This window comes from Hyaena hyaena, unplaced genomic scaffold (assembly GCF_003009895.1).
Source record: "Hyaena hyaena isolate Hyena2069 unplaced genomic scaffold, ASM300989v1 scaffold_359, whole genome shotgun sequence".
Lineage (NCBI taxonomy): Eukaryota > Metazoa > Chordata > Mammalia > Carnivora > Hyaenidae > Hyaena > Hyaena hyaena.
In genome coordinates this window covers 1797333-1813002 of record NW_024080994.1, presented here as the reverse complement: position 1 = coordinate 1813002, position 15670 = coordinate 1797333, and the positions used below count along the sequence as shown (strand labels likewise).

General features: G+C 38.5%; 1 protein-coding gene across 1 annotated transcript in view; it reads right to left on the bottom strand.

Moving 5' to 3' along the window:
* The window catches only part of LOC120243889 (N-chimaerin-like), a gene marked incomplete at its 3' end in the record, with an annotated part of 75921 nt that overhangs the window by 22754 nt on the left and 37497 nt on the right, over positions 1-15670 (bottom strand). The window contains exon 2 of the mRNA XM_039250124.1: positions 4700-4738. Within this exon, the coding sequence (XP_039106055.1) occupies positions 4700-4738 (39 nt within the window). The remainder of the gene's footprint in view (positions 1-4699; positions 4739-15670) is intronic.

Sequence of the window (15670 nt, the reverse complement as noted above, 5' to 3'; positions counted from 1 at the left end):
CTCAGTTGGATAAGCATCCAACTTCAGCTCAGGTCATAATCTCAAGGCTTTTGAGTTTGAGCCCCATGTAGGGCTCTGTGCTGAAAGCTCAGAGCCTGGAGCCTGCTTGGGATTTTGTGTCTCCCTCTCTCTCTCTGCCCCTCCCACACTCATGCTCTGTCTCTCTCTCTCTAAAATAAACATTAAAATAATAATAATATTTTAATACGTAGACATCTGTCAACATAACATCAAACTAATCAGACATCTACAATTGTCAGATAATGAATGACTCAAATTCAACGAGACATCATTATAGACTCCACCTCTAATCATATTCACTCATATACATCATAGGAACATACATAAGTATGTACAATTACACATTTATACACCTATACACATACATACAGACATACAATTAGACTATATACATGTATAGGTATTTGTACAGGTAACTCCTCAGGGTAAATCACTAGAACTTGGACTGGTAGGTAAATGCAGGCATATACACAAAATATAGACTGAGAACATATACAGATACACTGCACTGTTCTGTATTGCTTTTCAAAAGCAATATAACGGGTCGCCTGGGTTGCTCAGTCGGTTAAGCGTCCAACTTTGACTCAGGTCATGAGCTCATGGTTCGTGGGTTCGAGCCCCACGTCGGGCTCTGTGCTGACAGACAGCTCAGAGCCTGGCGCCTGCTTCAGTTTCTGTATCTCCCTCGCTCTCTGACCCTCTCCTGCTCACGTTCTTTCTCTCAGAAATAATTTTTTTTAATTAAATAAATAAATAAATAAATAAAGACAATCAAGCATGGCAGTTAAAAATCTGAACTCTTGACGTCATGATCCCAGGGTGATGGGATTGAGCACTGTGTTGGGCACCATGCTGAGTGTGGAGCCTGCTGTGGAGCCTGCTTGAGAGTCAGTCAGTCTCTCTTTCTCTCTCTCTCTCTCTCTCTCTGTGTCTCTCTCTCTCTCCCCTCTTCTGTCCCTATCCCTCCCTCCCTCTAGGAAAGAAAATCAGAGGGGCACCTGGGTGGCTCAGCAGGTTGGACACCCTACTTCAACTCAGGTCATGATCTCATCGCTCCTCAGTTCGAGCCCCGCGTCAGGCTCTGTGCTGACAGCTTGGATCCTGGAGCCTGCTTCCAATTCTGTGTCTCCCTCTCTCACTCACACTCTGTCTCTTTCTCTCAAAAATAAATAAACATTAAAAACTTAAAAAAAAAAAAAAAGAAAGAAAAAAAGAAAAGAAAATCAGAATACAGTTAAAAAAAAAAAAAAAAAAAAAGAACCTGAACTTTGCCTTTTTCTCCTGGTTCCAAAAATGCCGAAGAGAAGGATCATACATTAAAAATGGTTTTAGATAGCCATATATTATCATGAAAGTTAGTTTTTCAGGAATATTCCTGAGAATACATTGTTATGGATTAAAGAGATATGGAGGGAGTGGTTCTGAGATGGAGAAGGGAAGAAGGAGAGCAGATACCAAGTCTGTCCAGCAGCCCTGAGAGTGACAGAACACATGTGTCCCACAGATACACCCAGATAAATCTCCAACCTCCTAAGCGAAGCCACCACATGACTTGCACGAAGGGCAGATTCTTCAGGTCCACTCCTCCACAGTGGTAACTACTGGGTGTGAAAATTCAGTTCACATTTCCGCTTTGATCAGTAATCCTCAAAAGATCAACTGTTTTCTTTTGTCAAGAAAATGCCTGGCAAAGTACAGTCACCTATGGAAACTCAATTATGAGGACTAAATGGTAGTCAAGAAGGACATGAAACGTTACTAGAGAATATAAAATGTTGATTTTGATTCAAAGCACAAATACATACGTATATAGTTATCACCCTTAATGGATTTACCTATTTACTAAGGAAACATTAAGATAAGCCAATTTGAAAAAAGGAGTGACATTCGTGTCACAAGAGAATTTTACTCTGTTTTAATCAGTGTTTCAAAGGGTCCGGTTATGCTTCATGGAGAAGAGTAACTTTTACACAAATGCCTCCTCATTTGCTACCAATGGTTAGTCTATCTTTTAAGACTCATTTTTAATAAGTAATATATAAAGGAGGGCCTTCAGATATTGATTAACTATACAGTTACTGTATATTTGTAACATATGACTTCAGTGATCAAAAAGATCATTAAAAAGATCACCGCAATAAATACTACTTCAGGCTCTTCTCAATTTAGAATTCTTTGTAATTTAAACTGGAACTCAGCTGAAATTTAAATTGCATAATCATAAAATGAGTCACCAAAAATTGTTAAATTCAATATGAGAAGATATATGATTAAAGTACTTAACATCTTTTAATCATCTTAGAAGTACCAATGATTATACACTTATTAATGAATATCTCAATTCCTGAAGACATTAAAAAATGTTCATCAAGTTCAGAGATCACAAATGGGTGTCTTGAGGTCAAAACTGGCTCACATGTGTTTGGTTTGCTGTTTTCTAAATTTAAATTTGTTTTTAAAATTTAAAAATTAAGAGATTGAACAACAACAACAAAGGCAAAAGAGAATTAGACTTCTTTTGAAAATCATAAGATCTGATAACATCAGAGCAAGAGTTCAATAAAGTGGAGCTAATTATGAGCTACCCCCTACAAATAGGGATCTATGCTCTACTTTCTCTTGGTTACCACCTGGCTCATTTGCGTCATTTATTACAGATTAGGGCCCTGGTTTAATTCAAGCAATTTGTATCAAAAAGCAATAAAACTATATTTAAAAGGAATCCTCGGGATGCCTGGGTAGCTCAGTCGGTTAAGTGTCTGACTTTGGCTCAGGTCATGATCTCAAGGTTCCTGAGTTCAAGCCCTGCATTGGGCTCTGTGCTGACAGCCCAGAGCCTGAAGCCTGCTTCAGATTCTGTCTCCCTCTCTGTCTCTGTCCCTCCCCCACTCACACTCTTTCAAGAATAAACAAACATTAAAAAAAATTTTTTTTAATAAAAAGAATCCTCAACTTAGACGTCTTGCTAGTTCTATTTTCCTATTGGTTCATATTTGTAATGTTTTAGAATTATGTTGTGGGGAGCTCAGACATTGAGGTTACAAATAAAAAACTATAAAAGTCAGTAGCAGAACTGTCTCCAAAAAATATTTTTTTTTATTTTTTTAAATAATTTTTTTTTGATACAGTGTTTTTTTTTTATTTTTATTTATTTTTTTTTTTATNGAGGGTCAGAGAGAGAGGGAGTCACAGACTGAAACAGGCTCCAGGCTCTGAGCTGGCAGCACAGAGCCCGACGCGGGGCCCGAACCCATGAACCACGAGATCATGACCTAAGCGAAAGTCGGACGCTTAACCGACTAAGCCACCCAGGCGCCCCTCCAAAAAATATTTTAAAAAGAAGGGGAAAAATGCCATTTTTTAAAAAAATGATAGCCACTATAAGACATTTAGAGATACAGAAATACAAATTGTCTATACTATGTTTAGTGATCAATATTCTTCAGAGGAAATAAATGATCGTCGTGATTCCATAACAGTATGAGGCTTCACAGATGCTCTTACATAAGAAATGTGCAAGGTACAAGTCAGAACAAAGAGAACAAAGGTAAACTGAAAACCAGAAAATGCAGACAAGAATTTTAAACAGGATTCTAGCCAATGAGATTATGAGACAAAATCTTTAAGAAGTAAAGAACATTAGTCATTTTTATACATCCTTTGAACTATACTTCCCATAAACAAAAAGGCACAGGCAGGGGTGGGGAAAAAGTCTCTATGGCAATATTTTTAGAGACTGTTCATATATTGCTTACTATAATTAGACCAAAGTAGCAACCTATTGAAATAGAACTATCTGTTGTTCTGGGAACATAAAACCAAGAATCTGAATTGCTGCTCCTGCAGGAAGCAAATTTCATCAACTTACAAATATCAAAATTTAGGATAACTCAACACTTAGAAAGATGTTGATAATGTATATTTAAAGTACAGGTTTCTCAGGTTGCTTATGCAACTCCATAGATAAATGAAAACTTACGGTAATGGTGTCAGCAGTAGTGTATTCATGGATTTCTTTATAAAGCTACTTTGATTATATTAATCCTATTTCCCACTTTTAAAAAATCTGAAATCTCTTTTACTTGAAGAAAGAATATTCTCAAGGACAAGGAAGGGAAAATAAAGAACAAAAAACTTAGACTCTTGAAAAGATTTTTACTCTAATGTGAAGTTTAAAGAGCAATATAGAACTCAAATGTGTCTCTCTCATATTCAGGGAAGCAATTCCTTAAAAAAAAAAAAAAAAAAAAAAAGACTTCTCTTTTGCCTGTTTTCATCCATTCATTCTATGAAGACAGCCTCCTGACTTATCCATAGTCCTTTTGATATACAGAATTAGGATCCAAGAATAATTAGATTGCTTGAATTCTCAGTTTCTCCTTTCATTAGTTTTTAATCAGCCAATATCAACAAGTGGCCTCAAGTTCAACATGGAATTTCATGCAAGCTCAGAGAGATGAGATACATTCCAGACATGCAAACCATAGACAGGCCTTATGGAAACACTCCTGTTTTTCCACAATTACTGCTTACACACTGTTCCCAAATCCTGCTATAAATCAATTTTTCAATAATGCATATAAAATGAAATAAATCTTCATATCTACTGATTTTAATGTTTCTATATCACTGATAAAACACTATACCCCACCCAATTTAAAATTATTTGTATACTTACAATAAGATTTCCAAACAGGAGGTCTATATTCATCTGTATCTGAAAGAATAAACACCAAATTATTGAATATTTATATTTTAATCACACATGGTTAATATACATTAATTTATATTAATATATTTAATATACATTAAGCTATATTAATATATATTTAATATATATTTATTGAAGTCTATGTGTCCTAGGCATTGTGTTAGACTCTAAAGGGCTTTCAGAGGCTTTTTTAGTCTTGGTCCTTACTTTCTTGGGAGTACAGTTTTACACAGATGTTCAAATAAAGGTAGTGTATTTATTCAACTGTTGAGCACATAAAAACACCAAGGTTAATTTTTACAGCATGCACTCATTTCTCACAGCCACTAATAGTCAATAAAGTCTTTGTATCTTTGGGGTTAATTCCACAATTAAGAGATTTTTCAGATCCATGAAATTATTGGTTTCCTTTTTCAGTCAAACTCACAAGACAACAGTTTTAAATCTCAGAAATATACCCCCCCATCACATGTTGGGGATTCCAGTGTAAGCGGCTTTAGTAACTTCAGGAGAGAAGAGCAACAAGGTATTTAGTCTTCATATATCATGAACAATCAAAACCAGGAAATGAGACACACTTCAGTAGAAGAGAGCGCATCCAGGGAGCCACAAAGAACATGAGGTGAACATCTGCTCTTCAAGTCCATTTCCCCTCACTCTGCTTGAATGAGGATTTAGGAGACAGTGTAAAAGAGGAGGTGGAAAGAGATGGAAATAAAAACACATGCGGGAGATGGGGGGAAGTAGAAAACAGAGAGGCACCAGTGTGGTCTGGCATCTCACCAGTAAAGCACAGCTCAGTAATAATTTTGCTGGTCAAGAGCTCTGCCTGCAGGACCATGTAGCCAAATCGGCCTACACAGCGTCTTGGCGTGGGGATACGTGGCCAGCTACATCACCTGGTTCTGCTAGCCCCCGACATGAACCCACTAAGGAATCTGGTCCAAAACTCTTCGTCTCCAAGGAGGTAAGAAAATTTATGAAAAGTTTATTGAGAAGGCTGAACCAAGCATATGTAGGTTAAGTAAAAAAGATTATAGACTCAAGACATTCCCCTCAACCTTTAAAATGCCCACACTTCACATATGTGATCATAAACCACACAAATATTTGAGTCAGAGGGCTACAGCAAGACTACTAACGAGAGGCATTCGAACACAAAAAGGAAATTCTAAGTCATGTAGAGATTGCTTGACACCCAGTAGGAGTGTTCAAATATGTTTTTTAATGAACAAATAAAAGATGACATGAATAAATGGTAAGGAAGTAACACAGCAAATACAGTTGCCTCTCATTATTTGTCATAGTTCTGTTCTACAGAGTCACCTTGAACACTCAATTAGTGAGTACTGAACCACTTTTCCTCAGGGAAAACACCAGGTTAGTTTCCTGTATGCCTCTGGTCACAACATTCTCATCAACCCACGAATACATAATCTTGTTTATTTGTTTCTGTTTAAAGACACCTTATTTAGGGGCACCTGGGGGGCTTAGTTGGTTAAGCTTCCGACTTTCGCTTAGGTCATGATCTCACGGTTCATGGGTTCGAGCCCCGCGTCGGGCTCTGTGCTGACTGCCAGCTCAGAGCCTGGAGCCTGTTTCAGAGTCTGTGACTCCCTCTCTCTCTGACCCTCCCCTACTCATGCTGTCTCTCTCCTAGAAATAAATAAAACATTTAAAAAAATAAATAAATAAATAAAGACACCTTATTTAATAAATATTGTGATTCATTAGCACTGAACTACAGCCAATAGTGCTATAACTCATGCCTCAGTGAAGCTTATGCAGCACGTGTATCTTCTCCATAAGATACATCAGCGCCTCCTTGAGCTTCGGAACCCCAGACAGCACTTCACCACTATGCGTGGGGGCCACTTTGAACAGAGAGGACAAGGGGAGTTCCACACTTTGTCCTTCTCCTGGACCCTGCCGTACGTGCTTCTTCCCGATTTTAATTTGTACCTTTCCTTGTAATAAATCATGACTGTGAGTGAGTTTTAGGAGTTCTTTTAATGAATTATCAAACCTGAGGGAAGTTTGGAGGAACCCCCCTCCTCCTTGTAGTTGGTGTCAGAATTAAGGAAGCCTTTGGAACTGTGCCCTCTAACTTTGTAGGTGGCCCTAATTCCTCACAAACCCTGTATGAAGCTTGTACCCAAGCAGTTATAGCCTTCTACAGATTGCTTTGATTTTGGAGAAGATAAGAAAGAGGCTAATTCTCAAAATCCTGCTTCTGGGGAATTGTGTGTCTAGTCCTCCATAAGACTTTCTTTGGGAAATATCAACTCTTACTTAAAGAGTTGGCTATGTGGCTTTAGGAAATTTACTACCTCTCTATATCTTATTCTTTATTTATAAAAATGGGCTAAGAGCATCTTCTAAAATGGAAATAGTAACAATACAGGCTTCTCATGAGGATCAAATTAGGTGTCATACATAAAGCACCCTGCACTTAGGAGAACTTTAGTAAATGAGTACCCTCTCCTGCCCTCACCAAAAGTGAATTTAAAAACACAATGATGTTACCATAGCCTCAGGTCACTGCCAATGATTTCAGCTGTGAATTCTCTTCTTGTTATTTTGTTCTTCCCTATATACTTATTGTATTATAGAAGGCATTTTTCAAGATGCCAGATTATAATTACGTGGCCAAATAAAATGAGCATTTACCAAATAACCAAGAAACACTGGGAGACAAGTTTGAGTTCCCTTTAATATTAAAAAAAATTCGTGACTTTTAAGAGTGAAGTTTGGGGGGTTTTGTTTGATTTTTTTAAGGGCTATTTATTTTTGAGAGGAGAGAGAATGAGAGAGAGAATGAACATGTGGGGGAGGGGCAGAGAGAAAGAGAGAGACAGAATCTGAAGCAGGCTCCAGGGTCTGAGCTGTCAGCACACAGCCGGATGCAGGGCTCGAACTCATAAACGGTGACTTTATGACCTGAGTCACAGTTGGATTTTTAACTGACTGAGCCACTCAGGTGCTCCTTGAGTGAAGTTTGGTTTTAAAAGTCTTTTCCCAGCCATCTATTTTTTTGCTGATGGGAGTGTAAACTGGCACAATCTCTCTGGAGAACAATTAGCAATACTTATCCTAAGCCGTTCAAAGTGTTTAACAGGCATCTGTTATGGCTGAGCTCGAATAAGATGCTCTTTAAAGGAACACCCTTAAAAATTATGACCATCTTTCTAATCTTTAGGGGGACTTAGGTCACCTTGGTCTTCTTGTTGACCAAGTTAGGCAACGGGTAAGCACCACTGTCCTTAGAATCAGGGGAAAGAAGCCCACAGAGGGAGCATGGCTAGACAGCTTAGAGAAACACGCCCCGACCTCTTGATGGGCAGAGTTAGTTGCCAGAGTTGGAGAGACTGATTTTTCTAGGACCCTAAGTCCTTCTGGAAGGGCAGAAACATTACTCCAATCTTTGGTTCCTCAGATTCAAAGTTAAGGAGTTCTGTTACAAAAGAAACTCATAATCCAAACCAAGTTCCACTGGCAAGAAAAGGCAGAGCTACTCCTGAAATAAAATGACCTTGAAAATGGATTAACTGAAACTGGTGATCTGGGACCACACCAAAGGGCTTATGGGTTTGTTAGGGAGGACAGATTCTGACCCAGCACGAGGCTGATGCAAGAAGTGTCCTCATCCGCCCTGACACCCTGAATCACTGAGTATAAGAGCATGAGCTGACAAACTGCAATCCAGACCTCCAAGTGGGGTCACTACTGTGACCTGGGCCACGTCTGACCAGAAACAGGATGCCAGCAGCAGTCAGATAAGCAACTATCAACAATCTATATGGGACAGGTCTTCAAAACTGACAGAAAGTGATAAAAATAAGGAAGACAGAGAGCACACTATCACACTGTAGCTCTCCTTCTGCATTTGGAAGAGGACGGGACCACTGTGGGACTGAGTAAGACTCCTGGGGCTCAAACCTACAGGGAGGGCTGCCTAAAGAGAAAGACACTGAACTTCCTGATAACTAGGACACTGATTACCACCAACAACAACACACAGGGGAGCATACCTGGCCCCTGAATTTATATAACAGGTCATGGCAGTTCCTTCTGCATACCTTTTGACCCAGCGGTTCTGGTCTCTTTCTAGGAATTTATTGTAAACCAATTAAGGAGGTCTGGAAAATAGGCGTATAGAAGAATATCACTGCAATATTCCTTTAAGACTGAAAAACTGGACTCAACCTAAATGCCCAGCAACTAGAAACCAATATGTTCAATTATTATATATTCCAGTTTAAAGACACCTTGACTACATCAAAAGGACTTCATCCTGTAATCTGTTAAAAGTCTGTTCTCTTGGGGCACCTGGGTGGCTCAGTCAGTTAAGTGTCCTGACTTCAGCTCAGGTCACGATGTCATAGTTCTTGAGTTTGAGCCCTACAACGGTCCCTCTGCCATCAGCACAGAGCCTGCTTCAGATCGATCCTCCTCTTTCCCTCCCCTGCCCTTCCAACCGCCACAAGTGTTCTCTCAAAAACAAAATAGACATAAAAAAGAAAGTCTGGGGTTGCCCGGGTAGCTAAGTCAGCTAAGTGTCCAACTTTGACTCAGGTCACAATCTCACAGCTCATGAGCTCAAGCCCTGCATCGGTTGCTCTCTCCCTCTTTCTCTCTGCCCCTCCCCGGCTCAAGCTTTCTCTCCGTCTCAAAAATAAATAAAAACATCCAAAAAAAGTGTTTTTTAAAAATATTTTACATCTCTTAAACCAGTGGTTCTCGAACTTTTGGTTGCAAAACTCCAGATTCTAAAGAGTTTTTAATAATATCTACTGATATTATTAATCACATTATAAAACTGACAAATTTTAATTTGTTTTCATTTGTTTTAACAAAATTTTTGCTTGCTAATTTGTTAAATAATAAGGTCATTATATTCTAACACTTTATGAAAAATAACTTTATTTTTTAAAACAAAATATTTGTTTTACATTTTGCAAATTTCTTTAATGTCCGGTCTAATTGAAGACAGATTCTCATATCTGCCTCTATATTAACCTACTGTAATATCAACTGCCGGGTACCTTCTGGAAGATTCAAGTAGACACTTGTGAGAGAAGAAGAGTGAAAAGGGCAAATAATGTTGTCTTCTTATTATTCTGATTTAACTTTGTGGAAACTCTGAAAAAACTTGAGGGCCCCCAGAGGTCCCCAAACCATACTTTGAGAATAACTGTTTTAAACCATGATCTCCTTGGCTTATCTAGGATATGGGGCATGGTGGGCTAAGATACATATCATCTAATAAAATAAATACAAAAGGTAACGAAGAAAAGAGAGAAGAGGAAATCATGTGGTCTTTTAGCACTTTAAAGGCTTTTCAACTTGTTCAAAGGAAGTTATGGGCCAATAAGCACCAAATGTCAGTGTGCTGTCTTCAGCTGGCTGTCTCTAGGGCTCCCCTCGCCCCTTTTGGATTCTGTCAGAAAAGCCACCCACACCAAGCATATAAACATGACAGACTTCCATCACTAGGGCACTGCTGAGAATGACAGCCAGACAACAAGTTATTCAGGGATAGCTCACCTTAAAACCATCTTTAAAAACTCAGGGACAGGGGCGCCTGGGTGGCTTAGTCGGTTAAGCGTCCGACTTTCGCTTGGGTCATGATCTCACGGTTCGTGGGTTCGAGCCCCGCGTCGGGCTCTGTGCTGACTGCCAGTTCAGAGCCTGGAGCCTATTTCAGTCTGTGACTCCCTCTCTCTCTGACCCTCCCCTGCTCACGCTGTCTCTCTCTCTCTCTCTCNAGTCTGTGACTCCCTCTCTCTCTGACCCTCCCCTGCTCACGCTGTCTCTCTCTCTCTCTCTCCTAAAAATAAATAAAAAAACATTAAAAAAAAAAAATCTAAAAAAAAAAAAAACTCAGGGACAGCTGCTTAAAATAGCCTTAGTATGGTACGGATGAGTGTTTAAGTACACACCTACAAAATCCATTAAAAGATTTTCTCCATTGCGTTTAAGTGTCAGTAATACTTTTCTATCGACACAAAAGAACATTTTATTTTAAAAAGTTATGCTGGGGTGCCTGGGTGGCTCAGTCGGTTAAGCGTCCAACTTTGGCTCAAGTCATGATCTCACGGTTCGTGGCTTCGAGCTCCATGTTGGGCTCTGTGCTGACAGCGAGCTCAGAGCCTGGACCCTGCTTCAGATTCTGTGTCTCCCTCTCTCTCTGACCCTCCCCTGCTCAGGCTGTCTCTCTCTCTCTCTCCTAGAAATAAATAAAAATTAAAAAAAAAAAAAAAAAGAGTAATACATAATACTCTTAAACATAGTAAGAGTTTTACAAACCATGATTTTGTCAAAATTCCTGGCAAGAACAGGTCCCCAGTAAGTATCTGCTGAACTGATGAAAGAAAAGAAGGGAAGAAGCAGTCACTTTTAGCCAGAGCACCAAGAAAGAAAAACAGAGATGGTATCCTCTGACGAGAGTTTTCAAAGAACGATGATTTTTAAAGTCAAGGGGCTCAGGAAAGGAGACTGGAGGTAAGAGGAAGAAGACGACCATTCTGAACAGAGGGAAAACAGTCACAAGGGCATGGGAACTAGAGAGTTCAGTAGTGTCTGAGGAACTGCAAATAATGCAGGTTGGTTGAAATAAAAGACATCTTGAGGAAAGCTTGAGACACAGGCCCTTCAGAAATCCTGGGCTCAGCTGTCCAGGAAGCATCCACAAATAATGAAAAGTGCTTTCTCCTGCTTGGTGCTTCCTTCCCACTACATACTCAGATGTCTGCAGAGAGAGGGGTGCGGTAGTCAGGCCCAGACCAATTCTCATGAGGTAGAAGAAACAGCCGGTAGTATTGATGGAGCAAAGACTCAGAGGGAGTGGGAGTAAGGGGAGCAACGGGCTCAGAAGTCACAGGTGCCTCTAAGCCCGTGGGAAAGGAGAAAGGCAGGTTCTGTTTGAGACGTTCTCCTCTGGGACTGTAAGCAAAATCTAAACAAAAGCACAGAACCAAAAGAAAACAAGAGAGATCAGTAAACTGTATGGAAAATGAAGACCAAGTTGATCAGTAGGTACAGTCTGATCGCACTTTTAGAAATGGAAGTGTGTGTGTGCGCACGCGTGTGTGTGTGTGCGCGCGTGTGTGTGTGTGTGTACATACATATGGGGCAGAGGGCCAATGGGAGAGAACGTGAAAGATCTAGAATAACATACAGTCCTGGAAGCAACATTCATGAGCCCTGCGTCGGCCTTTCTCATCCAGACTCCTCACCTGACCCACCCAGCACAGAAAATGTTCTGAGTGACTCTGCTCAGTTCTCCCCTGGGTGGTGGAGAACCAGCGTCTCCCTCAAGGCACAAGAGAGAGGTTAACTCATTACAGACAATGGATGCCCAAGGCTGCTGGGGCATTATTTTTCCCAGCACCAGGGGGACGAATGAAGCTTCTGGAGATGGTGCTTTATACTTGTCTTATACAACTATGTGGGTTTTTTTAAAGTATACAATGAATACATCACATTTGTGCTAAGGCAGAAAAAAACTGTTAAAAACAAAAAGTAGAAGTTAACTATGTGTAAGAAGAGAAAACCGTGGAAACTGATTCAGATAAAGAAAAGTCCCATTTAACAAACTCCACAAGACTAATTGTTTGAGTGGGCTCTGGAAATGAACGCACTACCCTAGAGATCATATTTCCGGTCTGAGAGGCCTGGAAATCAAATACGAGCTTTGCGGCAAGTTTACACACTATCAGGCATCATCTCCCTGCATGGTCTTTGAATCCCCCTCAGAATCTCATTGCAGGTCTTCATTTACCTCTTCTCCCTGTTCTAGTTGAATCTGCTGAATGGTAAGTTTTCATTAAGGAAAAGCGAAGTTTCATAATTAAATTTTCCTTTATTTTTGGTTAACTGCTAGAATTGTGCGTCAAGGAAATCTTACTTTTACATATTTTATCATGTCTATGAAAACTATTCCAATTTTTTTCTTGCTTTTCAAAAGTTGAAGATACAGATGCTAAGCAAGTTCTAGTGGTAAACTTGTCTTTGCTGTAATTCTCTTCTGTGCTTTTTTACTCTAACTGTTAACATTATCAGGACATTCATTTTTCCTTTAATATTAAAAATTTCAAAATGCTCATCTGTATTTTGAAGCAATAATTAAAAGACCTACGTGAAATATATCTGGGATAATATATTTAATAGGGCATACAATATTAGGGCTATGTGGGAGGTACTCAAAATGTTCATTTATTGATTGACATCAAATATATTTATAAATGTCTTAATATTCTGAATTTTTTGAATAAATATAAAACATTATGTGACTGGGATGCCTGGGTGGCTCGGTCAGTTAAACATCTGACCAGCTCAGGTCATGATCTCGCGATTAGTGGGTTCGAACCCCGCATCAGACTCTGTGCTGACAGCTCGGAGCCTGGAGCCTGCTTCTGTGTCGCCTTTTCTCTGTCCCTCCCTTACTCTCACACTCTCTCTCTCTCAAAAAATAGATAAACACTAAAAAAGTTTTTTTAAACGTATGATTAAGTAAATCATTGTGCTCTCTCCAGTTGGATCCTATTTACATCCAGTTTATGGATATTGTTGAAAATGACTGACTTTAGAAAACAAAATTATTTCATTGTTTATATTACATAGTTTGTGTATCATTATATAGGTATGTTAAATGAATTCTTTGGTTTAGACAAATAGTTTTCTGTTAAGTTTAAATCTGCTTAACTTTTTATTTAAAAAATAAATAGTTCATTGTAGAACAGACTAGAATGTTAAATTTAGGCTGTTTGTTTTAGGCTCAAACCAAAAATTTTTAACAATATGATGGATTTTTTCAAAAAGGACTATGTTGCATTTTAAATGAGGTTTAGACTAATGAGGCATGAAGACTCAAAAACTGTGATTAATGTTTTAAAGCACATTTGCTTCAGACTGTGTTTGGTTTGAATATTAGCAATTTTCATTTTTGACAAGAAAAAGAGTTTTGCTTCCCTTCAAATGAAGACCCATCTTTCAACCAACTAGCAAGAGATTCCCTGTCCTGCTTTAATCAGAAAATGAAACGCATTAATGACATGTTGCTATTCTGTTTCTGTACCAAATTTTGGCATACTAAAATAATGAGATGCTTGTGATCACAAAACTATTTCACTATAAAGTGATCTTTTTGAAAGAACAAGGGCATGGCATCCACAATAAATACCAAATAATTACCACTGTTCATATTTGAGAGAGTCACAAAGAAAACAACCAAACTTCTTACTCTAAAAGAAATACAAAAATCAGAATAAAAAAAAGTCTCATATACACAATTTTCAACAAGGAAACAAATAAAAAAGTGCTTCACTAGGTTTCTAGGTATCTCATAGATAAACTTCTTGTCTAAAAAATGCTTCAAAACATGGGAAGGAAGCATTTCAACTAAGATCATTAAAATTCACTCTGCAAAGTTATGGACAAATCAGGTCAGTTAAATTCACCCTTGGAAAAAACCAAGTCATTTAAAACCGTTCTAAGTTGAAAACTGATGTGTCATGATACAATTCTGACAGAAATGAACTATTTTTAAACCTGAAGATAATTGTTTTTAATTCTTCAGAGAATAATGACCCAGAACTGCTAATACATGGAAGAAAATTTCCGACTGTAACTACAGTGCTCACATGCAGTTTCATCAAAGATCTCTAGAAACCAATATATTGCAAATGCAGCATTCATCTCTTCACCATGGAGCCACCGCTTGGGCCAACAAAGCCTCCTAAATGAAATGTGAACCAAACTTGGAAATCTCTCCTTTTTAAAACCCAAGTTTGGCTTTCAATAAAGACCTAAGCAATGTTTCCTCTAACCAGCTTGGCAGGCCTCGCAAACAGACTACACAAAGTCTTTCTGCTTACTCAAAGTTTTTACTCTACACTTGGAAACAAAAAGCTGCACACAGGAACTGGGTCATTCAACTCAATTCAAAGTAAGGGTTGCCATTTTCCAACCTGCTATTTCTTCTTCTAGACAGCAAGTCACATGTCTCTGAGGTTTTCTCTTTAAAGATCTGATAATTTCTGACACTGTTTATCCAACATGTTGGCACAGTAACAGAAAGCCCTCAGATAGGGTGACTTAACCACCAGGTTTCTAACACAGAACTTCAAGAGGAGACTTAAGTGTTGCCAAGCCTCCCAATAACATCTCAACGTTCTCAAATGGCTCTCATTTGGATTTCGTTAAGTAAAAAACATCACCTTTAATAACATGACACAGTTCCTAAAACCCTCTTCCACAAAAAATAAGAATTCACAAAACTCAGAGCAAAATAAGTATATCCTTCTACTTGATTTCTCTATAGCTCACACATCTAAAATCAGATAGCAATGAATTAACTTTTTATGAAGTCCTTATAATTCATCCTTAAAAGAATATACCATATGACATAGACATTTCACCACACACATAAAAAGAATATACCTGATTAACACTTCTTCCAAATTCAATAACTTAAGACTTTTAACCATCCATAGCACCTGAAGTTACAGACAATAAAAATGTAATCACATGAAAACTCTTGGTGGAATTTTTACTTTTTCTAAATACAAGTTCTGGAAAATAACCAACTAAAGCAATCCTTTTAGTAGAGATCTTCCTAGATAGTTATCTAAGAACCATAACTCTGTTGTCTCAAACGTCGTCACTTCCTCCGGTAGACACAGTACAAAGGTGATGTTGAACAACACCAGTGGGAACTGTGCATGTCTGCTTATTCGTGGATTTTTTTTTTTATAACTACAGTACAGTACTGTAATTGTACTTGCTCTTCTTTATGATTTTCTTAATAACATTTTATTTCCTCTAGCTTCCTTTCTTGTAAGGATACAGTCTATAACATATATAACCTACCAAATATTTATTATGAGTAAGGTACTTAGTAGTTAACTTTTGGGAGAATCAAAAGTTACACATGTA